At 44.5% G+C, this 26,480-nt stretch overlaps 2 protein-coding genes across 5 annotated transcripts in view; both read right to left on the bottom strand.

Moving 5' to 3' along the window:
* The window catches only part of loxhd1a (lipoxygenase homology PLAT domains 1a), a 64,461-nt gene extending 60,852 nt beyond the window's left edge, over positions 1-3,609 (bottom strand). Inside the window, exon 1 of the mRNA XM_056290409.1 lies at positions 2,865-3,609. Coding sequence (XP_056146384.1) covers positions 2,865-3,609 — 745 coding nt within the window. The remainder of the gene's footprint in view (positions 1-2,864) is intronic.
* Positions 3,610-10,594: 6,985 nt separating this feature from the next.
* Positions 10,595-25,897, bottom strand: st8sia5 (ST8 alpha-N-acetyl-neuraminide alpha-2,8-sialyltransferase 5). Of its 4 annotated transcripts, XM_056290994.1 has the most exons (9): positions 25,752-25,897; positions 20,998-21,105; positions 20,571-20,666; positions 15,822-15,914; positions 12,065-12,151; positions 11,722-11,866; positions 11,441-11,553; positions 11,231-11,323; positions 10,595-11,057 (listed from the first exon to the last, which is right to left on the bottom strand). In XM_056290994.1, the coding sequence occupies exons 1-9, from the start codon at positions 25,895-25,897 to the stop codon at positions 10,595-10,597; spliced, it is 1,344 nt and encodes a 447-aa protein (XP_056146969.1). The 4 variants fall into 4 exon arrangements, with proteins under 4 accessions (XP_056146969.1, XP_056146970.1, XP_056146971.1 ...); XM_056290995.1 differs by lacking the exon at positions 20,571-20,666 and having other exon boundaries at positions 25,752-25,882; XM_056290996.1 differs by lacking the exons at positions 20,571-20,666; positions 20,998-21,105.
* Positions 25,898-26,480: the final 583 nt, after the last annotated feature.

Below are 26,480 nucleotides of genomic sequence, written 5' to 3'. Positions count from 1 at the left end.
GCATACAAGACAGTGTCATTCAGTGACTGGTTACTGACTCCAGTATGAGTCTGTGTGTAGTCTCCTATTATCTTTGGCTGGGTGGCATCAGCTCCTCAGCATCACCACCAAAGCACAAATGGCTGCTATTTAGTCATGTTTTTGTCTGCCTTGGCATGTCCCAAGTTTTTTTCCCGCAGGCTCCATATATTGGTTTCAGTGGTCTGGTGCTCCTCCCCACTCCCTCATAAGTCCTGAATGTTTTACTCTGGAAGAATTCCATTACACAGTAGATATAAAGAGCTCCGTTGTTGGATGGGCACAATAAGACATAGATGGATATTATAGAGCTTGTGTGATATACCCTGCTAGATGGCAGAAAGAGACAGGCCATGCAGGACGCAGTGAAGACGCTATTGTTCCACGGGTTAGCTTCTCTGACTGGCCGAAGTCCTTCACACTGATATTTGAAATTCCTCTGGTGTCGTCCAGAATGGATATGTGTATGTGTGTGTGTGTGTGTGTGTGTGTGTGTGTGTGTGTGTGTGTGTGTGTGTGTGTGTGTGTGTGTGTGTGTGTGTGGTTTCTATTTTCAACATGTATGTTAAACAGAAGTACGGCTGGTGGGTCTGAATAAAGGGAATTGTTCACAGTGCGATAAAATAGTTTGTTCATATTATTTTTTTATTGCTTGGTTGCATCCTAAATTTAAAAAAAAAAGAATTCTCCTCGATGCTTGTGCTTACAAATTTACTTACTATTCCTAAAGAGCAGTGAGAGTAGGCATCAGGGTCACTAATCAGAGGAAACACACATGCACATATACAGAAAACTTACAGGCAGAGAAATCAGACTGAGGACCATGGCAATAGGGAGAGACAGAAAGGACAGGGAGGGATGATAAAGGGCAATTTGAGAAAACTGCATCAGACAGTCTTGAGGACATAATTAATGGGAACAGACCTATTAAAGGCTGATTAACGGGAAAGCGAGAGTCCTGATAAAATCAGATGGGCACTGACCTGGTAAAACTGAGCCTTGATAAACTCCTTGGTCTGATGGGGAGCTCTGGAGACCTGCATCAATAAGCTAAGGAGCCTGGAGCACTAAGCAGCTTGCCTGCCACGCAGCTCATCTAGCCTAGCCAGAGAAGCAACTGACCCCAGACACCTATCCCCCCTCTTCTAAACGATAATACTCGCCATCGCTTAGCCAATCTGCATAATTACCAGGAACCAAAATGGCCCTAATTAAACTAAACTAGACTAATTATTCTGTTATTGCTTTTATTTATTTTTTTGGGGGGGGGGGTGGGGGTTCCCCCCTTTTTTCCCCAATTGTATCTGGCCAGTTATCCCACTCTTCTGAGCAGTCCCGGTCGCTGCTCCACCCCCTCTGTCGATCCGGGGAGGGCTGCAGACTACCACATGCTTCCTCCGACACATGTGGCGTCGCCAGCCGCTTCTTTTCACCTGACAGTGAGGAGTGAGGACATAGCATGTGGGAGGATCACACTATCCCCCCCAGTCCCCCCCCCCACAAACAGAGGAGGCGCTAGTGCAGTGACCAGGACACATATCCACATCCGGCTTCCCACCCGCATACACGGCCAGTTGTGTCTAGGGATGCCCGACCAAACCAGAACCGGGATCCCCATGTTGGTAGGCAACAGAATAGACTGCTACGCTACCCGGACGCCGTGTTGCTTTTATTTATTTTTTGTTGTAATGATGACAGGAAAATTGGTATCGACATTGGAGTGATTAGGACCAAAATAGTTTCACAGGATGCATGGACCACTTGGTTACACGTTACGAAACTTTTTTTTTTCTGAGAATGTGAGAATGTGTATCAAATGGAAAATGAAAGGAAAAAGCTTAACTTCTGGTCTGTGTATGTGGTCCAGAGCAGAAGTCACTCCTTTCAAAAAATCTGAGCGTTTATTTGACTCATACACCTGCCTCACACTTTATCCACTGTTTACTGGACATGGTAACTGTCAGATAATGTGTAGATTAAATGCCTAATGCTTGAGACATGCGTTCTGGAAAAATACATTATATCACCAAAAAGCAATGGAATAAATCTCTACTATTTGATTCTATTCGATTCCATTCGATTGTGTCCTTGTCTAGTCTAATCTAGTCTAGTCTAGCAGATATTTTCCAGGACCAAGACTTATCAATGACATTTTCCAGGACATTTGGTCGATTTTATAATTTTTCGGGTATTTCCCAAGGTTTTCCAGGACATGTAAGAACCTTGTCTATTCTATTCTATTTTATTCTATTCTATTCTGGTTTAGTATACTTAAATTCAGTCTAGTCTAGTCTATCCGGTCTAGTCTAACCTAGTCTTGTCTAGTCTAGCCTTGTGTATACTAGTCTGGTCTAAATTATTCTAGTCTAGTTATATCTAGTCTTACCTAGGCTAGTCTCATGTATTCTAGCTTAGTAAAGGTTATTCTAGTCAAGTATAGTCTGGTGCAGTCTATTCTAGTCTAGTCTAGGTAAGTCGGTTCTAATGGAATTTATTCCAAGCCAACACTTCTGGCTCCAAGCCCTGCCCCTGACCCCTGGGTGCTCCCAGCCTCTATGCTCTGGTCCCTGGGACTGCACCCAGCACCTGTTGGCCCGAGTCTGTGTTAGACTTCATTCATGTGTAACCTAACTGAGCTTTCACTTGCAGACAATCACGGAGGGATTCCCCAGGTATACCACCAGGAGTTTCTGCTTAGTGTCAAGAAGGGCTAAATAACCCGTTTTCTTGCTGTAATCTGATACTCGTTTGTATACGTGTCATATAGACAATACTCACCTATGGTACAAAATATGATGCTTCTCTGATGTGCTCTTGTGCTCTGTATTATACTGACAGGGTCCTACCTTTCTTTTTGTAGTACTCATCTTCATATTCATCAGATGACTCTGTATGGTAGTTCAACAACTCGTTTTGGTACAGCTCTGCATAGTCCACCTGTTTGCTTTTGGATTTCTTGCCCTTTTTCTTTTTGTCATCATCGCTGTCGGCTGATCCCTTCTTTGGCTTTTTCTTTTTCTTTTTCTTGGAGTCCCCTTCCTCCTCTTGCTCCTCCATTATGGGTTCCTCCTCCTCATCTTGAGACTTTTTCTTCTTCTTCCCTCCGTCTTTGGATTTTTTATCCTTGGACTCCATCTCCTCCTCTTCTTCTTGGTCCTCTGAGATGGATTTCTTTTTCTTTTTCTTTTTCTTGTCCTCCTTTGCTCCCTCAGTCACTTCTCCTTCCTCTGTGAGCTTCTCTGATTTCTGCCTTTTCTTGGAGTTGGTGGCAATGTCATTGTTGTTCTCCTCATTCCGTTTATCCCCACTTTCAATCAGGACACCAAAAGCATCTGCGTCATCAGATTCCTTTTTTGTTTTTTTCTCCTTTACCTTTTCACCCACCTTTTTCTTCTTCTGTTTCTCATGGAGTTCCTGGTCCTCAGAGGTCCGTGCGGTCTTGTGTTTCTTCTGAGTCTTTACTCGGTCTGCGGCGTCACTGTTTGCAAGAGACTTGCTCTTCCTTTTCGACTTTGGCTCCGTTTCCTCAACTTCGTCATCAACTTCTTTGGTTTCCTCCGAACCTGTGGATTTTTTCTGTTTTAAAAACATCTTTTATTCATCCACTTCACTGGCCTTTAGTTTCGTAAGTGCTGCCTTGAGTTTCTAAAGGTGTAAGACAATTCATCTGACCCTTGGCTGAGAGGAGTTTCACGGGCCCTGGGGTTTACACTGGGCTGCGTGGGGTATGTGAGTTCAGGCACCGGCTTAGGCCACAGGGAGCTGTGGCTGGCTGCCTGGGGCTCTAATACCTGGGCAGTATGGCCATACAACCAACACACTCTGCTCATGAAAAATTACTGTCATCTCAGCACTCACGTGACCCAAGGGAGAAAGCCCTGTGAAAAAGGAGACTTGCAGAGAGAACTTATCCTCTCTGCCACTGCACTCTCCATTATTCATGGTGTCAGGATCGCTTTACGGGCCGGGGTCGTCTCACTTCTACCTGAACTCACAGACATGCTCAGACAGAATCAGCGTGCAGATGCACACACGCACACACACGCACGCACATGCACACGCACACATATATATATATATATATCAATATTGATATTGATATTGATATTCCGCTCCTCATTTGTTGAGCACTTTCATCGACACCATTGACGGTTTCATTACATTTCAGAGTTGTAATTCCTTCTCATTTCTAATAGTACACATTGGTTTGAATTTCCTACAACACATGTCATTTTAGCAGTCGCTTAAATGTCAGGTATTGTGCAATATGTTGAACAATTCCTACCCATCTTTGTTGAAAAAAAATCATGCTTTAATTTTACAGGTAAGTCATTAATGTGAGAAAACAATTCTGTTGTATTATTTTAATGTGATTACTGATGTTGAATAATGAGTGTTATATTGCAGATTCTTTATAAAAGGAACTTGGTGCAGAACACTAATGAGTTTTCAAGCGCTTTTGTTCCGTGAAGTCTTGCCTGATTAAAAGGATGATTAACTCATTCATATTTTCATATCAAAGCAAGTCAACACAAAAAAAAACAACAACATTGTGAATGGAAGGATCGTCCTTAATATTTTGTTTTACCCCAAAGCATCGCCACGTCTGTTACGATAAGGATGCTGTCATGTGCTATCGTTGCCGTCTCATAACCCTGGAATACATATCCACACCTGAGTATGAGCCAAATCATTCCATTAGCCTTATTGCCGCCACCTGATACTTGATCATGTCAGCATAAGGCAGTCAAGGGAAAGGATGGTTGGGCAGTCTGGTCATATTGATACGAACAATTCTATCAACATCGGATTACACTGCAAGTTGCAACGGATAGTCAAATCTCATTTGACCAATGAATTTTTTTTGGTGGCCCAAGTGGTTAGCGCTGTCGCCTCGCGGCAAGGAGGGCCTGGGTTCGAACCCCGGGTTTGTCCAACCTTGGGGGGGGTCATCCCAAGTTGTCCCCTGTGTGGGGTTTGGATGTTCATCCCGTGTCTGTGGTGGGTTTTCTCCAGGTGTTCGGGTTTCCCCCACCGTCAGAAGAAACATGCATGTTAAGGTTTATGCTCCTGTCTGTGACCCTGACCAAGGCAGTGGGAAAAGGACGAGTTGGTCCCCGGGGGCAGCATGAAGGCGGCAGCCCACTGCTCCTAGCTACACAGTTAGGATGGGTTAAATACAGAGAGGAATTGCCCCATGGGGATTAATATAGTATATCCAACAACAAAAAAATTACATCCATGTTCAATAATGATCTGGTTATCATAATAGACAGAAAAATACTTTTGTAATATACCTGTAAGGAAATAATTGGTGAAGAAAATACACCAATGACTTGTGTAAGATATTCATAGATATACTCATCAATCAGATCACCAACGATGAACCTCTTTATATGGTCATTTGTTGTGTATCTGAATCTTGGGATTACTATATATTGTGATGTGACTCAACCCGTTTTCTCTCCTTTTGGTGGCTTTGTCAGCTGGTGTAACCTTCACCAGCCGGATCAGCCACCCCTGCTCCGTCCTTTTAACGCACACCTCAACTGTCCAAAAAACACAATTTAATGATGACTCAACTGGCCTTAATTGATTTACTGGGAATAAAAAAACTGGACTGAGCAGTGACAGATATGAAATAATAATAATAAAAAGAACTTGTTTTGGAGTCATGCGTTTTGAATATTTAATCATACAGATCCAGCTGCTGTCTTTTGAGTCCATTTGTGTAGAATTCAGTTTTAGGGAACTGTTAGCTATTCGTAAGCTACATCCCAGCTAATTTTACTCATCTTGCATCATAATTTGTCGATTCAAATACAGATAATATTTTTGTTTACTATATTGCTAATATCTTTTTGTTGTTTTTGTTTGTTTTTTTAGGCTTTCTTCCCCCCTTAATCTCCCCAATTATATTCAGCCAATTACCCCACTCTTCCCAGCCGTCCCGGTCACTGCTCCACCCCCTCTGCCGATCCGGGGAGGGCTGCAGACTACCACATGCCTCCTCCGATACATGTGGAGTCGCCAGACACTTCTTTTCACCTGACAGTGAGGAGTTTCGCCAAAGGGAAGTAGCACGTGGGAGGATCACGCTATTTCCCCCAGTTCCCCCTCCCCTCCCCTCCCAAGAGGCGCCCCGATCGACCAGAGGAGGCGCTAGTGCAGCGACCAGGACACATACCCAGATCCGGCTTCCCACCCACAGACTCGGCCATTTGTATCTGTATAGGGACGCCCGACCAAGCCGGAAGTAACACGGGGATTCGAACCAATGATCCCCGTGTTGGTAGGCAACGGAATAGACCGCCACGCCACCCGGGCGTCCCTTTATTTATTTGTACTGTACAAGCGAATGCCTGCTCAGGACCCTCCCCTTTAAAGTCTCTCTGTATGATTCTTTATAAACCAGACCAGCTTTTCTTCAGCGAGGCCATCGGTCAGTGGGAGGACAACTACACAGGCCACCGCTTAATAACTAAAGTTTCTATAGTAGCTTTAAGGAGCTCACTGGAGCGGGCAAACCAGAGGTCAGCTCACCGGAAATGAGGCAGTTAATTCATTTTAATATTCACCAAAGTTTATGACTCTCTCTCAGCTTTGCTTGTGATGGACACCCACATGCCACATTAATTCAAGTCTCATCCCTGGCAAATGAATTTATCTGAATTTGTTCCGTTGTTACTGTTATTTCCTGTGTTTGTGATTACGTAGTACTAACCTCCAAATATGCGCACACACACGCACACACACACACACACACACACACAGAGTCTATAAAAGACCAGTTATAGCAGAACACAGTTATAAAAGGAGACAGGTGAAAATCCAAACATGTTTATTTACAAACATGGTAACGGTATAAAGAAATTTCCAGAATAAAGTTAAGAAGCACTGTATTGTATATTTCCATCCATGAAGACCAGTTCCCTCCCTGTTCTGTACTTCCTTCAGTAGTGTTGTCTATAAAACAATTTGGTGACTCTGTGTTTTTTTTTTGGTGCGCTCATGCTTGAAATCTCATCTTTTGTGTGTGTAAACACAGAGTCTATGTAATAATTACAAATGAAGCTATTTTCACAGTAACTTGCAGCGACGCCCTTCAAAATAAAATAAAAAAGGGATAAATGGGCAAAAGCATTGCTGAGCATGAAACAGCTAAACGGCGAGTAAATATTCCACAACTGCTCAGTGTGTCTTTTAAAACCCTTTAATGGATTAAAACACAACTGAGTTTTTAAGATGTTCAGCATTCAAGTGCAAAAAAAATGTACAGCGCGCTCAGGATCGCTAACCGAATGTTCACATTTCAAGGGGGAGATGACGTCATGATGCAGCAGCAAACAAATCCTATTGAATAACAATGGGCAGCAACCATTTTTAATTCCTTCAGCTATCGATGAAAACTCCATCCAATTATACATAGTTCAGCCCAAGGAATCCGTTCTTTAGTGTGTGTGTGTGTGTGTGTGTGTGTGTGTGTGTGTGTGTGTGTGTGTGTGTGTGTGTGTGTGTGTGTGTGTGTATGTGTGTGTGTGTGTGATGAAAGTTTGTGTATATTTCCAAAAATATTGTGAGCTTAAGCAGAGGCTTAATTGTAAACATATTTCGGTGATCACTGAAGCAGGCACACAAAGTAAAGTACAGAGTACGCTCATGCACAGCATTGTGATTATGTATGGATCTCTATCTTACAAGGACGGGGACTTCGTTGATTTCAAATTGAAGTGGGGGATGACACATGAATTCCTGCAGCTCAGAGGTCATGAGAAGTCCTTTGTTTTATAAGACAGTATAAGAATCGGTTTGATATTGATGTACTTTCAGATAAGCAATACACGTGGGTGAGTTGCATATCAGAAAGAGGGTTTGAAATCTCATAAGGCAGCATGGCTTAAGACATGAATGACAGCGAGGGGCTAGGTTGCATGATGGTATTTTGAGATGTTTATCAAATATGGTGGCCGAAGAAGTAAGAGATTTGATATGGTGGTGTCATTATAGACGTTTATGCTGGCAGCCATACCAACATGTACCCTGGCTCTGCCAAATGACGGAAGCTAAGCAGGTATAGGATTGGCTAGAGCTCGGATGGGAGACTGGGGAAACTGAGTTGCTGCTGGAAGTGGTGTTGGTGAGCCAGTAGGGGGAAGTCTTCCCTCTGGTCCTAATAAAAACCACAAATATCAAATCCCAGCGCGGTGACGGGGACACTGTGTTGTGGGAAATGCCGTCCTTCGGACGAGACGTTAAACCAAGGTCCTGACTCACTGTGGTCATTAAAGATCCCATGGCACTTATCGCAAAGACTAGGGGGTTCACCAGTGTCCTGGCAAAATTCCCAACCTGGCTCTCCCCACCTGGCTAGCTACCTAATCATCCCCCCATGTAATCAACTCTGCATAACTGTAGTCCACTGACTTCCGGTTTCTACTGCAGCGATCATGCCAGTTTCCTGTTTGTTGGTGTGTGCTATTGACAATGGCATATTTTTTGCAATGTCTGCCAGATTTACCATGGATAAATGTCAACGACATGCACAGAATTGTCGACAAACTTCCACCTGCACCTACCAGCAAACAGGTGAAAAGTTTCAAGTTGGACATATCAAGTTGGACATAATTTGGATGTGACTTGATCAAGTTATGTCCACAATTATGAGGATCCTCATCCTCATAATTGTGGGGAGCAATGGAGGAGGGATCTCTCTCCCAAGACGGACAATGTGCAATGGATGTATTTATCCATGGTAAATTGGAAACCGGAAGTCAATGGGCTACAGTTATGCACAGAGCCGATTGGCTCAGTGATTCGCCCCTCTTCACTTCAAGCTGATGTGTGGTGTGTGTTCTGGCACAAAATGGCTGCCGTGCATCACTCAGGTGGGTTCCGCACATTGGTGGTGGTTGGAGTTACCCCCTTCAATGTGAAGCGCTTTGGGTGTCTAGAAAAGCGCTATCTAAATGTAATGATTTATTATTACTATTATTATTTACCAGGGTCGGGTCGCGGTAGGGGCAAGCTACGAGCAAGCGAACCGACCCCGGAGAAGAGGCTGATGATGAATGAATGAATTATTATTTACCTCGCCTTTGTCCAAAACCAACACCACCCATAAAAACAATCCCCCCCATTGTGCAACATCAGAGGAAATTTCCTAGTGCTAGTATATGGTAGATAGTAGGCCATTTAAAAAGGCCATTTCAACAGGGTAGCAGTGTTTTAAAACTGTCACCCGATGAACTCGGCGAATAGGAAATCGATTAAGAAAGCTCGACAACGGGAAGTTACATATTTTGCTGTTTTCTCTTTCTTTTCTTTTCTTTTTCCAGATTTGCTTACTATCCAGCTTCAGGCTTTTATCACACAAACATTAAAAGCTGCCACACCCACGGAGTGAGAAAGAGGGGGAAAGTGAAGGAAGGTAAGGTGACACAAACCGTCAGAGATAGAAAAGAGGGCGCGGGACACCCACGGTGGCCCTGCCTCTGCGTAAATACTTGTGCAACGTTGAGTAGAAAACAACACCGCTGTACAGCTGTACCACTGAGCCACTAAGAAACTTCACAGGTATGACGTCACTAGGAAGACCACTTTTCACATTAGAAATAAGCATCCTGTGGCCAGAGAATCGAAGGTGACCACGGTTGTTGGATTGGCAAAGTAAGCAAGGTAATGTACACATCAAGTAGAGAAATGATATCGTTGGCAAACGTGTGGTCAAATTACAATGAGCACCATGGAGTGTGCAGTGGTCCGAAGGCCATCTCTCTTTTTTCAACAAAGGAGAAACACTGAATCATCTTTTTCGGAAACATTTTTTTCCACCAGATGTCGTCATGCATGCTCGATAATCCAGGTAAGAAAGCCAAAGAAGGTTGAATCAGTTCATCTGGATACAGCGTTCATTAGTACACATGGCCATCGAAACTCTAGTTAATGGTCACACCCATATTTGCACGTGAAACTGGTCGCTGGTTTCCGTCGTTGTGCATCTGTCGCCATTTCACAATGCTGGGACTGCAGCATTCCCTAATCCTCTGTGAATACTACACATGGCCATTGATGCTGTAGTTAATGGCCACGCCCATATTTGCATGTGAAACTGGTCGTTGGTTTCGGTCGTTAGGCAACTGTATTGTGCTGTATTGTTTATAAGGGGTGGGGAAACCTACGGTCAGTTTAGACTGAAGATGCCACTTAGTTGAGTGATGAAATGTATGTCAATAAACGTTGTGTCCAGATGAACTGGTTCAACCCTCTTTGATTTTTCCACCAGATGTGCCCAGAGACAGTTTAGTATTTAGATCGCCTGCCTCGGAAATCATGCGTGAGCCAAACTGGCCTAAGATCGATCCTAACCAGCACTTTCCTATCCGTGTCCTGTTTTGTTTCCTATTCTGCCATCTAACTGTGTTGATAAATAAAGATAATTGGACTTTTCACTCTCCTTTAAACAAAATCCACCACATAAAACTAACATAAAAAACAAGCATAAAAAAATGGACAAAATGTTTTGCGTCCTCATCCTATTAGAGTTGAAGGCGTTAGGTCTCGGGTTTCAGGTGGGCAATTAACTGCATTGCCCGGTGTGAACATATAAGATTCCACGTGTGTGCATGTGCAGAAAGTTGAAGATTTCATTGGGCATTGCATGGAAGCCAGGCCTCGGTTTGACATTGTCATAGTAATGGTGAGTAATAAAGATACCAGAGGGGTTCATGGGAAATGCCCAGAAACCATAGAGGTGGACCTCCTCACACATTTCCAAGGCCGCTGTCACAAGCATCAGGCCGCTGCTGAGGCGCTTGGCCCGGACACCCTGCACTGCCCAAAAACGCTGCACATTGAGCAGGTACTGGGGGTGAAAGAAGAACACCCCTCTTTGAGAGTCAAAGTCATCTAGCATGTACTTGACCCGGAAAGATACATCGGTGTTGCGGGAGTTGTAGAAGGCAGGAAGAACCACGGAGGAGTTCTCGTAATTCTGGAGCACCTCGTAAAATGGCCGGCGCCACTTCTCGAGCTTCTGAAACCTGGAGCACAGCAGAAGTGAAATATTAGATGACAGAGGGGAGAGAGAAAGATAGCAATAGGGATGTGAAGAGATGGAGATAGAGAGATAAGGACAGCACAACAGAGAAGCAGTCACATGAAAAGGCAAAGTCAATCTGGTACAGTCATGTGACGCTGAACCAGAAAATTTTACCTCTCGGTTATAATACTTGGGTTTATGGTCACTAGATCTGTTTTAGTGCCAACATCAGCTGAGTACTTATCACTGATGGGGGGTATGTTGCATCTGTGAAAAAAAGAGTTTCCACAAGTAAAGGAATTAAAAGGTAACCGATGAAGCTTCATTTCAATATGTCAAACCAGGCATACGTGTAAAGCATAAAACATGTTTAATATTGTATACCTAAACACAAAATCAGCTGAGTCAATCTCTTTTCCGCATTTGCTGTTCTTGATGATTCCCCCATTGCCAATAACAGCACATTTCTTATACTGTGATTTAGTATATGGCATATCCTGGATGAAACAGAGACAGGGAAATAAACACACTTAGTAGGGTCTCGAAGAGAAAAAATTACAGTACCCGTGCATACTATTACAATATACGTATGTGCACATGCACACCAACACTCACACACATGAAGAAGTCCTGACATGCCAATCATTTACTTTATAAACACTTACATCTGGAAACATCTTGTAAACCTCAGTGGTGATGGGAAGAATGCCACTGGTGTCCACCTCGTACCTCAGCTTGGTGCCTGCTGGGGTATTCCTCTTGGTGGTGAATAGAAAGGAAGGAGCATTGCAACACCGAGACAGTGACATCCTAATGAGAGGCACAACAAATATACCGCCGTCAGCAAAGCAAAATCCCAAACCAAATGCACGTCTTGTATGTGTACAGTATATTATGTTCGCGGCCATGGAGACATGTAAATTTAAGGTGTAATAAATCTGAAACAGGTCCATTCCGATTGCAGATAAACCACTGACTGCACGAAGATGATAAAGATATGCTGTTTACTTGAAGTTGTTGGTCTCCGCTTTGTTCTGCTCCCACTTGCACACTTGCAGGTTTCTCCATCTCTCAAACAGCTCTGATGTTTTTACCCTGATGAACAGACAAATGAATAGATTACACCGGAGGCAACAAATCTGCTTCTTCTGCGGAGGGAGAAAACTTAAAAAATAACAGGACATGGGTTGAAAGACAAGGAGATGGATTACAAAAACACACAGGAAGCAGAACTACAAGGTTGTAGTTTGTGGGCCAGCGTGTTTTCACAAGCAAACATATCATGATTTCTTAAAAAGGGCACTCTTGCCCTAGCTTCTTGTAGCCCTAAAAAGCAGAGAGCAGGCAAAATATTTTTTGCAGCATAACTGTTGTGATCCACCTTGTGAAAACGAGCTGGTAATGTGAATGTGTTTTTGCAGTGCAGAGGGAATGATAAGCTCATTGCTATCTTTGATGGCGGCGGCCTCACCCAGTACCAACTATGCGGTGTCTTTGTCCTTGTCTGTGTCTAAGTTTGTGTCATCGTGTGCAGTTTTTATTTTAATCATCGATTTTTTTTTCATTTAATGGCTGGGCAGCTGAGAGAGCTTAGTCTGCTGCATCCTGTGGGCCCAGGGACCACGGCCCTGCCCGGAGAGCTGCACCCAAGAGGAAACACCGAGGTAGTCTGGCATCGGCCTCGCGTAGCATCAACTGTGCAGTGTTTTCGTCTGTGTCTGCATTTGTGTCGTTGTGTGGAGTGCGAAGAGGTGTGTCGAAGGTGTCTGGTTGAGAGAGTTAGAATTGGATCGGCTGAGGGAGCTTGGTCTGCTGCGTCCTGTGGGCCCAGGGACCACGGCCCTGCCCGGAGAGCTGCACCCAAGAGGAAACACCGAGGTAGTCTGGCATCGGCCTCGCGTAGCATCAACTGTGCAGTGTTTTCGTCTGTGTCTGCATTTGTGTCGTTGTGTGGAGTGCGAAGAGGTGTGTCAAAGGTGTCTGGTTGAGAGAGTTAGAATTGGATCGGCTGAGGGAGCTTGGTCTGCTGCGTCCAGTGGGCCCAAGGACCACGGCCCTGCCTGGAACTGCGCCGGAGAGGAAACACCGAGGGCGGTCTGACAGGACGGGGAAGTGGGGCAGGCTAAGCTAACTACTAGCCCGTGCAGACCGGCAGTTCCAACAATCATCCTGGCTGGAGTTCGTTCTCTGGACAGGGGAATTTTTGGGCTGTGTTGCACCAAGTGGACTATGTTGTTAACTGTTGGATTTTTTTTTTTTTTTTGCTTTGTTCCCTCTGTTTTTTTATGTTTTTGGTGGTGTCATTTTTGGGAAATTTTGGATGTATGTTTTTGTCTTTTGTGTTGCACTGCTGTGGGCTGGGAGAAACGAAATTTCGTTTCTTTTGTATGCGCAAGTACATGAAAGAAATGACAATAAATTGTCCCTGATTCCTGATCCTTAAATTGTTGGGTTTTCTTTTCCCTTTTTTTTTTTTAAGGTAGCTGAGTGTTCTCGCCAAACTCCCAAAAGCAGCACTACAACCATGTACAGTCAGACATCTCTAGCGGACAGCTGAAGGTGTCGCTGGATCGAACAGCATCTGGGCACGCACTGTAATGGTCTTGTACAAAGAGCTGAAATCTTTGTATAGTGCATTCTTAAATAGCTCCACGTCAATTTACATCTCCTTCAGCTGGCTGGTGATGTGATTTGCCCAGGGAGGCAGAACCACTTTATTACTTTGCCTGGCAGAGTGACAGTAGCCATTCTTTGCCACAGCCAGACTGGCACAAGGCCCAGCCAGGGCCCTCCATGTGGGTGATAATGAGGGCAGACGGACTAAGCAACATGCACAAAAGGTCACAGACCATGCTCACATTCATAAAGTACAAGAGGAAGGACGCTGTTCAAATAATCACAGACACAGCGTTCTGTGGGCCGTGGCTGGGACATGACTGGCCTGCTGAAGAGTAATGAATATATGTTGCCTTGTGAATGTTATCTACACTGCCATTTAATTGCACTAGGACTTTGTTAGTTGTCACACTTAGTTAACCCAGGACTGTGAGATGGGGAAGAAAAACAAACAAACAAACTTTGATTTCTGGTAGTGAATCATGATAAACATGATATAATGTTACTCTTGTCTTGTCTAATATCAGTACAGTGTATTGCTTCCACAACTGTAAGAGTCTCATTTCCCGTATTTCGTGTAGGGCTGAGGATGGAGTTCATAATCTGCAGGTGGTTTCAGACTCTACTGTATAATCAGGGTAACAGTTTTGATAATAACGCTCGGGGTATTTTTTTGGAGGGGAGGATTTTCCCCCCTTTTTCTCCCCAATTGTATTCAGCCAATTACCCCACTCTTCCGAGCCATCCCGGTTGCTGCTCCACCACCTCTGCCAATCCGGGGAGGGCTGCAGACTACCACATGCCTCCTCCGATACATGTGGAGTCGCCAGCCGCTTCTTTTCACCTGCCAGTGAGGAGTTTCACCAGGGGGACGTAGGGCATGGGAGGATCACACTATTTCCCCCTGCCCCCCCCCCCGAACAGGTGTCCCGACCGACCAGCGGAGGCGCTAGTGTAGCGACCAGGACACATACCCACATCCGGCTTCCCACCCGCAGACATGGCCAGTTGTGTCTGTAGGGACGCCCGACCAAGCCGCAGGTAACAAGGGGATTCGAACTGGTTATCCCCGTGTTGATAGGCAACCGTACAGAACGCCACACCACCCCGGACGCCCCTCACAGGGTATCTTCACTAATAAGCACAACCAAAAAGGAATTTAACTGTGTCTCTGCCCCACTTGCTCCATAGATGTTCCCATTTTCTGTGGTCTGGTCCTCAATGAGTCATGCATAAGGCCAAAAAATGTTGAGAGTTGATCAAATTTCTTAACTATGTAAAGTGATGGATGAGCCGCAACGATTTCAGTGGAAAAAAGGTCGCAACGTTTTTAGAACTGAATGTTGGGGGTGGGGGTTGAGAGAGAGAGAAGTGTGAAGATACAAAAAATTTGCTGCTACAAAATTATAAATTTGTGATTTTCAACCTGCCTCAATACACATGTTGCCCTTTGCGTCCGTGCACTGGATTTCTGTTGCTGCCCACGTAATGTGCAAAAACCTTATTGCTGGTGTTTTGGGAAGTTCAAGCCGGACCTGCACTGACTTACCTGAAAACCCACACTGCCCTGTACATTTCTGCTTGACCTCTTCTTTCTACCTCTGGTAGGCTGCCTCCCAGCCTCTATCAGAGTTACCGACTCCCTCATTTTGTTCAAGAAAGGCCTTGAATGAAGGCATTATCTTTCTTGTGAAGATTCTTTATGCTGCGGGCCTATTTTGTGCTTTTTATCTTTATCTTTATTTCATGTCATTTTTGGGTCAAAATCAATTTTGACTAATGTCAATTATACAAAAAAAATGTTCTTTCAAACATGGATTTGAAAATGGAGTGGGGGTTGGACTCTTCAGTAATATACTTGCCCCTCCATCAAAAAGGCTGATAGAGCCTGTTTTCTATTGTTAATGTTGATTTAGATTCATGTCCCAACTTGGTTGTGATTTTTAATAACATGAAATTACTTGCCTATCATGCACTTGTATAATTCAGGTCGTGATTTTTTCCCCCGCTGTTCGATGGGGTTCTTGTGTACTGAGCCTACACAGGGAGAAGGTGTTTCCATAACAAATGTGTCTGCTCACCAGTAGAAATAATAACCGCCGGTAGAGATAATAACAACACGTTCACTAACGGCTGTGGCGAAACTCACATTGTCAGGACTTTGACATCGATGATCTCCTGCCTGAGCTCCTTACATGCAGTGGAGTTGTAGTCGTAGGTACCATCATATGAGTCCAGGTACCTGAAGAGATACACATAGTCATTCTTTTGCCAAACCAGTTCACACACGGGGGGGGGCAGGGGGGGGCAAGTTTTTGGAGATAAAAGACAACAGAAACTCTGTGCTGCAAGACAAAATAACAGACAATACATTACTCTTCTAACCAGTCATTTTTTGTTTTCTTTATCTAAAATACTATCATGTCAATCTGGCATTGTTGGATAACAATGACAGGAGCAATGTGCAATATTCAGTTTTAGAAATAAACGTTGTAGTAGCATAGTCTACAACTTATGCTAGACACTTTTGCATTTAAACATTTATCAATAGGACATATACGTCTCACAGAAGATTGTAGTCTACACAAAACTATCATGCATATTTTGATTTATGCTGAGCTGGGATCAAGCAATATGTAATGAAGAATCCTGATGTACCACAAAAGGAACAGTGTAAACAGCAGTCTGACAGGGAAAATTGGGTAAATCCAGTGTAAGATTTGTTAAAATGGTTTCTATGAAATGGTGAATTCAATGTTAGTCTGATGAATATCAGTAAGAGTGTATCAATTCTAACAGGTGATAGTCAAAATTGTTTCACAAATATCTATACACACATTATATAACTATTATATTGATAAACATGGATCATCTCCATCTATCTCCAGCTCTTCCATTTTGCATTTTTTTGTGGACTATATCATGTAGACTCCCACATACACACATGCTCATGTACACATGTGATTAAAACGTAGAGCAAATTATCATTTCTACTCACAACCAAACAATTTAAACAGATTTAACATAACAAATCTTGAAATAGAACCAAAAGAAAAAACTCTTCGATCAGAAATTTTCTTGAATGTATTTCAGACACAGTAACACGATAAATAACTATACATAAAATGGCATCATTAACCAAAAGCACACAAAAAACAATGTGTGTGATGTGGTGGTGTGACTGTGTTGAGGTGGATGCGACACAACGGCTTCTGTGGCGGAAACGTTGAAGGAAATTAACATATCAACATGGAAGGATTTTTTTTAATCTATTTTAAAAATATTTCACTTATTGATTTGCCATTTATCTGTGTAATTGTGCTGCATTTACAGCAGCGCATCATTCTGTTCAGACTGAATAAGGTGCAGTTTGGTTATAGGGTACACGTGTATAGAGGAGGTGAGCGGGCTTAATAAGGAGATAAGGAAATTGTTAGCTTACTTACTTTGTTTTAATTTTAAGAGCATATCATTCTGGAAATACCATAGATCTTTTTTTCCTTTTTTCTTTTTTGTGGAACGGTAAATTTAGTAAAAACAAAAGACCAAAAAACTTACTTACTGTTACAGCCCCTGCCATGCCTAGGCTAGGGTTGTTTCCCTTTCCCCCTGTGTTTCCTGTTTCCCCGTCTGTCTCCGTGTGTGTATGTGGTGTGAGCGTGGCTTCCTTCCTTGGTATGGCTCCCTCCTGACTGCGGCTCATTCCCATCACCTTGCTCAGCCCGCATCCCTGCCTTCCATCAACTCATCAGCTCCTAAGTATTGTAGCAAATTCGGGGGGGCAGTCCGGGAGACCGTCGCCACAGCCGGGGCGCGAACCCGTGTCTCCCGCTCCGCAAGTAACAACGTTAACCAGTCGACTAAAGGCTCTGACCCTTTAGTCGAGCGGTCAGCGATGTCTCCCGCGGTGCGGGCAATACGGGTTCGCGTCCCGGCCGCGGCAGTTCCTGTGGTTGCCCCCGAATTCGCTACAGTATATCTACTCCGCTTCTCCATCCACTCATGGCCAGATCATTGTTTCTGCTGCAGTGGTAGTCTCTTGCTCTCGGCCGCTCTGTTGTCGTATATTCATAGTTATTCTTTGTGTTATTTGCATTACCTGTATTAACTCTGTTTCCGTGTGCTTTCAGGATCACCACCCTGCCTGACTGCCTCGCCTATTCACTTACTAAACCCCCGAGGTTCTCCTCAGCAAGCCACGCCCACTCCTTTATCCGCCTGTCCTGCTCAGCTCAACTCGGCTAACCGCCATCTTGCTCACTACCTTCTGCCTTACCTGCCATCGTCATTTTATTTATTCCTATATTCCTACTATAAACCCCTCTTCATATTAAATAATCCCATTGTCTGTGTCTAGATTTGCTTCCGCCTCTACTGGTCATAACACTTTGTGCCCGTAATTTTATTTGACTTGTTCAAACGGTCAAATGAACAATCGTAAATTATTCACCAATTTTATTATGAATTTCAAATTAACTTTCCGAAAAGCCGTAGCTAATTACCCCACTTTTCCGAGCCGCTGCTCCGCACCCTCTGCCAGAGCTGCAGACTACCACATGCCTCCTCCAATACATGTGAAGTCGCCAGCCACTTCTTTTCACCTGACTGTGAGGAGTTTCACCAGGGGGGACGTAGCGCGTGGGAGGATCATGCTATTCCCCCCAGTTCCCCCTCCCCCCTGAACAGGCGCCCTGACCGACCAGAGGAGGCACTAGTGTAGCGACCAGGACACATACCCGCATCCGGCTTCCCACCTGCAGACACGGCTAATTGTGTCTGTAGGGACGCCCGACCAAGCCGAAGGTAACACGGGGATTCGAACCGGCGATCCCCGTGTTGGTAGGCAACGGAATAGACCGCTATGCTACCCGGACGCCCTTCTGCTCTGCCTCTAATATAATATATGTGTCACTATATAAGTTGAAATCTGGGGTACTGATCTGTCAACCTATTAAGGTTTGTTGGCTGAGCAGGTACGGCAGAAACGGGCCAGTGATAAAGGAGCAGAAGCAGAGATCAAACTTGCAGATCTATCCTCTCACAGAAAAAAAGGAGTCCTGCAAAAGAGCCACAGAAGTGGGCTCAAAGGGGAGGGGGGCAGAGAGGAAGCAGGAAAATTTAGGTAAAAGACAGAAATGAATGTCCCCATGATGGACAAATAAGAACTCTTAATGAGAAAGGAAAAAAATCTGAAAAGCAGAAAATGTGAGATTCCTTTATCTTTTGAGAATCCCTTCACCGCCTCTGTCATAACAGACCTTGCACCTCATTTTATCATAAACCGTGTAGTCATATTTAAACATGATTTGTACAACTCATCTATAGCACCGTGTCTCCCCAAACCAATTGCACAGATTTTATCAAAATACAACATTGATTCAATGTACGTCTTTATTACACAGACACAAGGCAAAGAGTAAGCAGTCACTTGATATGGACATGGGGCCTATTCCTTCCCAAACATTTCACATCTTCCCCATATTTTGTTTTATTTTAAGAACCCCTCACCCACAGGGGGCTGCTGTATTTAGTCCCAATCTATAGTCATCCTTTTAGAGGTTGGGAAGAGAGGAAGCAAAATTAGGAGGGCAGTCTACTGACAGGCTATCATTACATAAAGGTATTGATCCCACACAGCATCTGTGGTGGAAGTCACCCTCCCTGTGGTGCCTGGGCTGTCAATTAAGGCACACTGGGTGGGGGGTAGGGGGTGCAGATGTCTACCTTCAATCTCACCTTCATGCGGTGACAGAAGTATTGAAAGCAACTTTCTCTGGATGGATGGATATTAGTCAATATCCAATAATTGTTCTTCCGAAAGCCAATTTCAAAGCCATTGCAGTGTGTGTTTGGTTGAATGGATGTTGGGTGTGAGATGTGCCATAGCGGAGGTAGGAGGAAGGAAGTGTTTTTAGTTCTGGAAAATGGGATAGTGCAAAAATATTGTCTGTGGCTGTGGAGTTAAAAATGTGAGATTTAGTTTTTTTTAAATGGAAGAACACAATGGGTAATATGATATAGAGACATTAAAGGAACAAGAAATGAGAGGAAATCAAACAAGTAAGGAATAATGAAAGTGCTTGTCTACATCCACCTGATGATGCAGTGTATTTCTGTTGAACTTGTTTTTTTGTTGTTGTTTTTTTACTGAAAACCGACAATTCAGTGAATAGCATTCAACACTTGGGGAGCTCGTGATACTTAATTTGGCTGAGATGATGAAACTTTTATAAATGTTATCCTCTCAGTTCTGGAGGAAAAACTATGTCATTTGAAGAGATGAATATCAACGCTGTGCCGTCTCAGATAAACCATGCTATGCTGGCTCAAGGCCAGTCCACAGAGGACAGCCCAGCAAAGATGTACCTGAAACCAGCGTCTATGCTGATGACTACTTTTTTTGTGTGACTGGAGACTTGGAGTTTTTGTGTAACCTGGTGTGTTCCTGTCTTCTTGCAAGAAGAGAAGTAGAGTGGAAAGGGGGTAAACCAGGTCACAGAGTGAGACAATGCAGATGTAAGAAGGGGCGATAGGGGGAGCAGAGAAAAGAGTCCATACTATGTATATGGCATACACACAAAGCTGTGTGGAACATATGACAAACAGGCTGAGGAGGACAAGGCATTTGGAAATGGGTGCTGGATGGGGGGGGCACAAAGGCACGAGGAGAAGCCGGTACATTGACACAAGACCGTGGTTAAACCAGCTTCTCGGGAGGGATGAGGTCAGGGTTTGGAGTTCAGGGTGGAAGGGATCAGACAACATGCAAGAGCAAATCTGAAGTGCAACCACCACTGAAAAAAAGATATGAGGGGTTATCCCTTTCAGACTAATGGAAAAGAAAGAGGCATTCTTGGGTTTCTGTGAAAGTACTTAAAATGCCTTCAAACTGGCCTACCTTTGAGAGCGTTTTTTTTTCTTCTTAATATCAGCTAGGCAGGGTGTGACTATTACGGAGTTCTGTGAATCTGGCTGAAAATTCTGACGGAAACATCTGTCAACATGCAGACAGGTTAAGTTAGAGTTAAAAACGTGTGAGTTGGTCCTGTGACATCATCACCCCTTCCAACCTCTCATCTGCTAACCTTTCAGATTTCAAAAAACAAATGGAGAAGAAAACTCTAGCTGTACTATGGCCTGGGTTCTCTTACTCTACATGTACAGCATCTGAGGAGACCGGTGGACACCTCAGTGGCCCAGTCCATACATGCAGGGCTGAGTCATCAACTGTGGATTTAAAGCGTTTGTTCTCTTTCACTCTTTCTTTCTCTCACACTCTTTTCTCTTAAGAGATGTTTGTGCAGTCAATCACTTTGGAAAGGTACCTTTTCTTCCCATTTCTGGCAGGCTTCAGAGATCCGTCATCCGAGAAATTAACGGGACCGGTCCAATTTCCTGTCTCGTCCCCTTTGAGTCGGCTAAACTGTTGTGCACTAGTAAGAAAATGAGTCAGTTTATTTGGTACTTATTGTCCTTTTTGTGCAAAAGTGAAACCCACACATCCAAACCCGCTCGTTCTCTCACAAGTCTTCCACGTGCCCACACGCATACACATGTGCATTATGGAGGATTAACCTTTGGGTTCAGGAAAAAAAACAGTACAGGTATGACACCAGGTAGAATGAAATTTAGGTGAAAAAAAACATGGTTAAAATTGATTTATATTTTGTTTAGTTGTTGCAACCATTTTAAGTGTGGTGAAAGCAACATACACTCTGTAATCACAGAGATAAAATATATACTAATCTAATATCACACTAAGCTCAAATAAGGGATGACAATATCCATCTTCACTGCATACTGTGCTTTTGATACCACTGGTTGGTAGCAAAAGTGTCCATGGATAAGGACAACAGGTCTAAGTTAAGCAGAATGAAGTATAAGGGGCAGAAATGTGCATGTGTAGCATGTCTTCATATGAGGCCGCAGGGTCCCAAGAGTTAATGTCAAATGTCCTCTGACTAAATGATGCTCACAGATTTGATGAGCATAAATCTTGAACATATTTCAGTCCAATATAAAAGTACAACAGAGCTGAGTTTATGTCCCTCTGAATGTCAAATTAATTAGAAGAGCACATCTGTTCTGGCTGGCTTTTCGTCCTCAAAATCAGGACCACAAACCACTTATTTTCACTGAATGATTGTTTATAATTTGGATGGATGTACTCCTAATACCAGATTTGGGGCATCCATCCATTATCCATGATCCATTATCCGAACCGCTTATCCTGCTCTCGGGGTCGCAGGGATGCTGGAGCCTATCCCAGCAGTCATCAGATTAATCAACTTTTACTTTTCAAGTGCCAAGGCCTACACCATTCAATGGCATCACCTTAACCCCTAATGTGCAGAAAATACAATTTAATAAGTGTTAGAATGGGAATTCAATATCTAATTCAAGATTAACATTTCATAATGCAAACAATCTGCTCGAACTTGTCAGCCATGTTGTGGGGGAGCACTACAAGAGAAATGGTACCCTTTTTTTTGAGTGCACTATATGATGTAAGAGCCTTGTAAGCTAAAACCCATCATGGACATCCCACCATTTGATTAGAGTGTCCACAACATGGCAGCTATCCTCTACACAGAATATGAAGCAATCTGAAACGACATATTTTCTTTCTTTCTTTTTTTTGTATTTTCCCCTCTTTTTAGTTGAACTTGGCCAATTATCTCACTCTTCCGCTGCTCCACCCCCTCTGCCGATCCAGGGAAGGCTGCAGACTACCACATGTCCCCTCTGATACATGTGGAGTCGCCAGTTGCTTCTTTTCACCTGACAGTGAGGAGTTTCACCAGGGGGGCGTAGTGTGTGGGAGGATCACGCTATTCCCCCCAGTTCGCCCCCCCCCCCCGAACAGGTGCTCCGGCCAGAGGAGACGCTAGTGCAGGGACCACATACCCACATCCGGCTTCCCTCCCACAGACACAGCCAATTGTGTCTGTAGGGACGCCCGAACAAGCCAGGGGGTAACACGGGGATTCACCTCACTCACCAACGTTCCCATATTACACCTATGGAGGTCGTTATTCGCTATATCAACGCCATCAAATGATCTATTTTTATCTGGTTAACCAGTATTACAGAGCTCAGCACTGACACACAGATCTGTTTGGCCTGGTGAAATCCAAGGATAAGAGACATCATTCGTTCATAACCATAATTCAAACTGTTTTTGTGGGAAAGAACATCTGACTAGGATGTCCATTAGTTTTCCAAGATAAATTGGAGAGTGTTTTATTGTTAGTGCTTATTCAAAAAGGACACTCAACTATAAGTGTTCCTGGGTACATGATGAGGACAGACTGATGAAGCTTCGGGGGGAGGGGGGAGATCAGATCTTGAGCTTTTCCCTTTCTAGATTAACAGATCGTCATGGGACCGCTCGTGAAAACGCAACGGTTTGATTAATGAATTACTGACCGTAGGGTCCATGTACCTTTAAAAATATTGTATAGAATTTGGGGCAGTTCGGGAACCGCTGGTGCCGGGACGCGAGCGCGGCTCCCCCGCATCGCGGGTGACAACGTTAACCAATCGACTAAAGGCTCCGACCCGTTAGCCAAGGGCTAACGTATCTACTTATTCGTGTACGTTACAATATCATCCCATTTAATTAAAAAGTTATAGTCTGTACGGTTTCATTATCATTACCAAATTGAAAGAATTTAAAAAACAATTACATAGACTCGGTGAGACACAGTCAGCACTGATAAGACGTTAAGCAGTTTTCTGAGCCACACAACTGGGCGCTGTTGCCCAAAGTACCCACCGAGTTTGGATTAAATAGTGTATGACTTTTTGGCTCCTAGCCTCCCCCCGGGGGAGCCGATGGCTGCAGCCAATGTTATTTTTAGGCATCACCCTTTTCGAGTGGATTTGAAGGAAGTTAACATGCCCTCGCCTACAAAGTGGGTCACGCAGAGTGGGTTATTTAACACGCTCCCAGCTCCGCTCCACACCGCCGTTTCACAGGCCGCTTCGCTACCGCTGCGTCGACGCTCACCTTGGGGGGGATGTTTGCCAATGTCCGGGCCAACAAGAAGGGACCAGGGGGCCATCTCACACTTTACAACCCCATGGAAATTTCATGGTTTGTATTATTTATTTATCTATTTATATTATATTTTATAAACTTTATGATTATTGACACTGTGTACATCAAGTTGTCCGGTACCTCCTGGTTCATCAATGGGCAAGAACTTCAACCTCCGCTGTTATCTGTGAACCACTGAGGACCCATACCCCCCCCCCCCCACAGCAAACTAAAGTCCATGTGTGATTCAGGAAACATGCTATAATTCATTACTCCCAGCGCCGGTCCACAAATTCATCAACCCACCCCTGCTGCTGTGCTTGCACTGAGCCTCGCTTCTCTGCTGGGGGGTTTTAAGCCCATGCAACAGCTTCTGATGATCTGCAGAGATGGCTTGCTGTGATCCCATGGGACATCAGAGGATCTGATAAATCCCCTGCCTACATGGTTTCGGGCTAGCGATGCATGGGCAGAATGGCGTTGGCTGGGAGTGGCTGACCCTGTGTGCTACACCTTGTGCTTAGTTTAAGCATGGGGGAGATGTGTACCGTAGAGTGAAATGACACACACAGTGCGCTCTCTCCCTCTCCCTCTCTCTCTCTCTCTCTCTCTCTCAAACACAAACTCACACACAATCAGTGTTTTTCCTCCCTTGCACTTTCATTCACAATTCCTCACTCTCTCGTTCTTGCTCTCTTCCCAGCTGCGCTGAGGTGTGTGCAGACAGACAACAGCGAAATGGCCGCCGCCGCCGCCGCCGCCGAGCCCGCTGGCTGGTGCCGTGTGGCGTGTTTCTTTCTCCCCCAGGTGGAGTACCGGGAGTGTGGGGGGGGGGGCACAGGCGGAGGTGTGTCTCATGGATGGATTTGTGCATCTCACCAACCACCAGAGGGTTCGAGATGCCACACAGTATCATCAGGCCAGACCAGCAGGAGGGCAGGGAAAGGTGGGGGAGGTAGGGGTGTGTGGTGGGGGTCTCTCAGATTGCAGCACATGTATGCTTGCCGTGAGGCAAAACCATAATGTGCCATCTGTGAAATAACTGTAGGTGGGGAACAAAGCTTTGTAGAATTGTTTTAAAATCCTTGAGTCTTTTTTCTTCAGAGCTTTTTTGGGTTTTTTTTTTTGTAAGCCACCTTCAGGTCAAACATCCCGCTTCTCAGCATCTGCTTGTCTCACAATGAAATTTCGTCTCAAGGTGTCATGGTGAACATATCTAAAGGCCCTCCTTTTGTGGTTAAACCGAGTTCTTCAGAATGGGTTGCAGTGGTACTAAAAGGGTTTTCATCAAGGATCCCACGTCAGGAGGACACAAGGACAGTCGCCTGTGTCTCCTGCTGCAGGGATAAGCTATTATAAAACACGGCTCTTCAGTGGCTGTGTGTGCTCTGTGTGCAGCCTGGTAAATACTGTGTTTCACAAGGACCGATGAGAAATACACATCATCCTTATTTATATGATAATTAGCCTCTACATTCATCACCAGCTCTGATGGATCCCTGTGGCAACGTGACAATTTCATGCTCCTGATAGATGTAGGCTATGACCAGTCAAGAAAGCTGAAAAATCAAACAAACATTGTTTTGTTTTTTTTTTAAGAAAGGGGAAAGTATTACCATACACAGCTCGGGGCACTGTGTATGGTAGGAATGTGATGCTCCATTTCCATAAAAAAAAGTTAATCAAAAAAATAAATCTCGTGAAAATTGTTTACATGCCTCTGAAATGACGGACGGCTAATTGCTATTGTTCTTTTCAGCCATGGCTGTTGAGCACGCTCATCACCCATCAAAAAGGCTGCACATAACCAATAAAACATCGTGGCTAATTTATCTACTCACACATTAATAAATACAAATATGAAGGTTACGCTAGGTGTCAGAGTGAAGTGGGAGCCCAGCACGCGGCTTCTGGTGCATGCATTTAAGATCAAAATGCTGCAACGCTGCAGAGATGCACCTCGATTAAGGCTCACTCCCTCTTTGGCTCTATACTAGATAGAAGAGGGGGGGAAACAACAAGGCAAATCCCGCTCACCTCTTAATGTAGTTTTTCCCGGACAGAATCTGCTGCAGCAGGGTGACGAGTCCGAAAGCGCAAATGAAAATGAAACAAAGGGACCTATTGCCGAGCAAATCTCTACCCGACGACGGGTCGGAGTATCCCATTCTTCGGCGCAGCATCCACGGGTACCACGAACCCCCAGGCGGGGACTCGGTCGCCGCTGCATTCAGTACAAATCCCACCGGTCTCCTGCTAGCACAGGAGTAGACATGGTCCAGCACCCTTTTTCTTTTTTCTTTTTTCTAAGCTATTTTTATAGCTACGCGGCCACGATGCGCGGAGCTCATTGGTCTTGAACGAGAAGCATCTCTGTTCCCCGGGTCTGCCGAGACCGCGGGGTCTGCGTTTAAATGGGGGGCTGTTTAAACCGTCTACCTTCAGTACGGTTCGCGAGACAGGAAGTGTCCCGGGTGATGTGTTCTGGTGTCTACCGATAATGCTGCGCTATGAGCTGCCCGTCTGGATGAAGCGCACCCGCTCGACCGACAGCAAGCAACGCAGATGTCATCCAGTGTGCGCGCGCGCGCGCGCGTGCTTAAATTAAACCACACCGTGCGACAATATTACCCGATTCTTTTCTCTTCTTTTTTTTATGTCAGCTTCAATAATGGCGTCGACGTGAATCGCTACTTGCTTAACTAAAAAACAAGACATCCTTCATCTCAAATCCGGGCGCAGCGGCGACGAGGAGGGAATCGTCCG

The sequence above is a fragment of the Lampris incognitus genome, chromosome 12 (genome assembly GCF_029633865.1).
Source record: "Lampris incognitus isolate fLamInc1 chromosome 12, fLamInc1.hap2, whole genome shotgun sequence".
Classification (NCBI taxonomy): Eukaryota; Metazoa; Chordata; class Actinopteri; order Lampriformes; family Lampridae; genus Lampris; species Lampris incognitus.
This window is presented reverse-complemented; position numbering and strand designations above follow the sequence as displayed.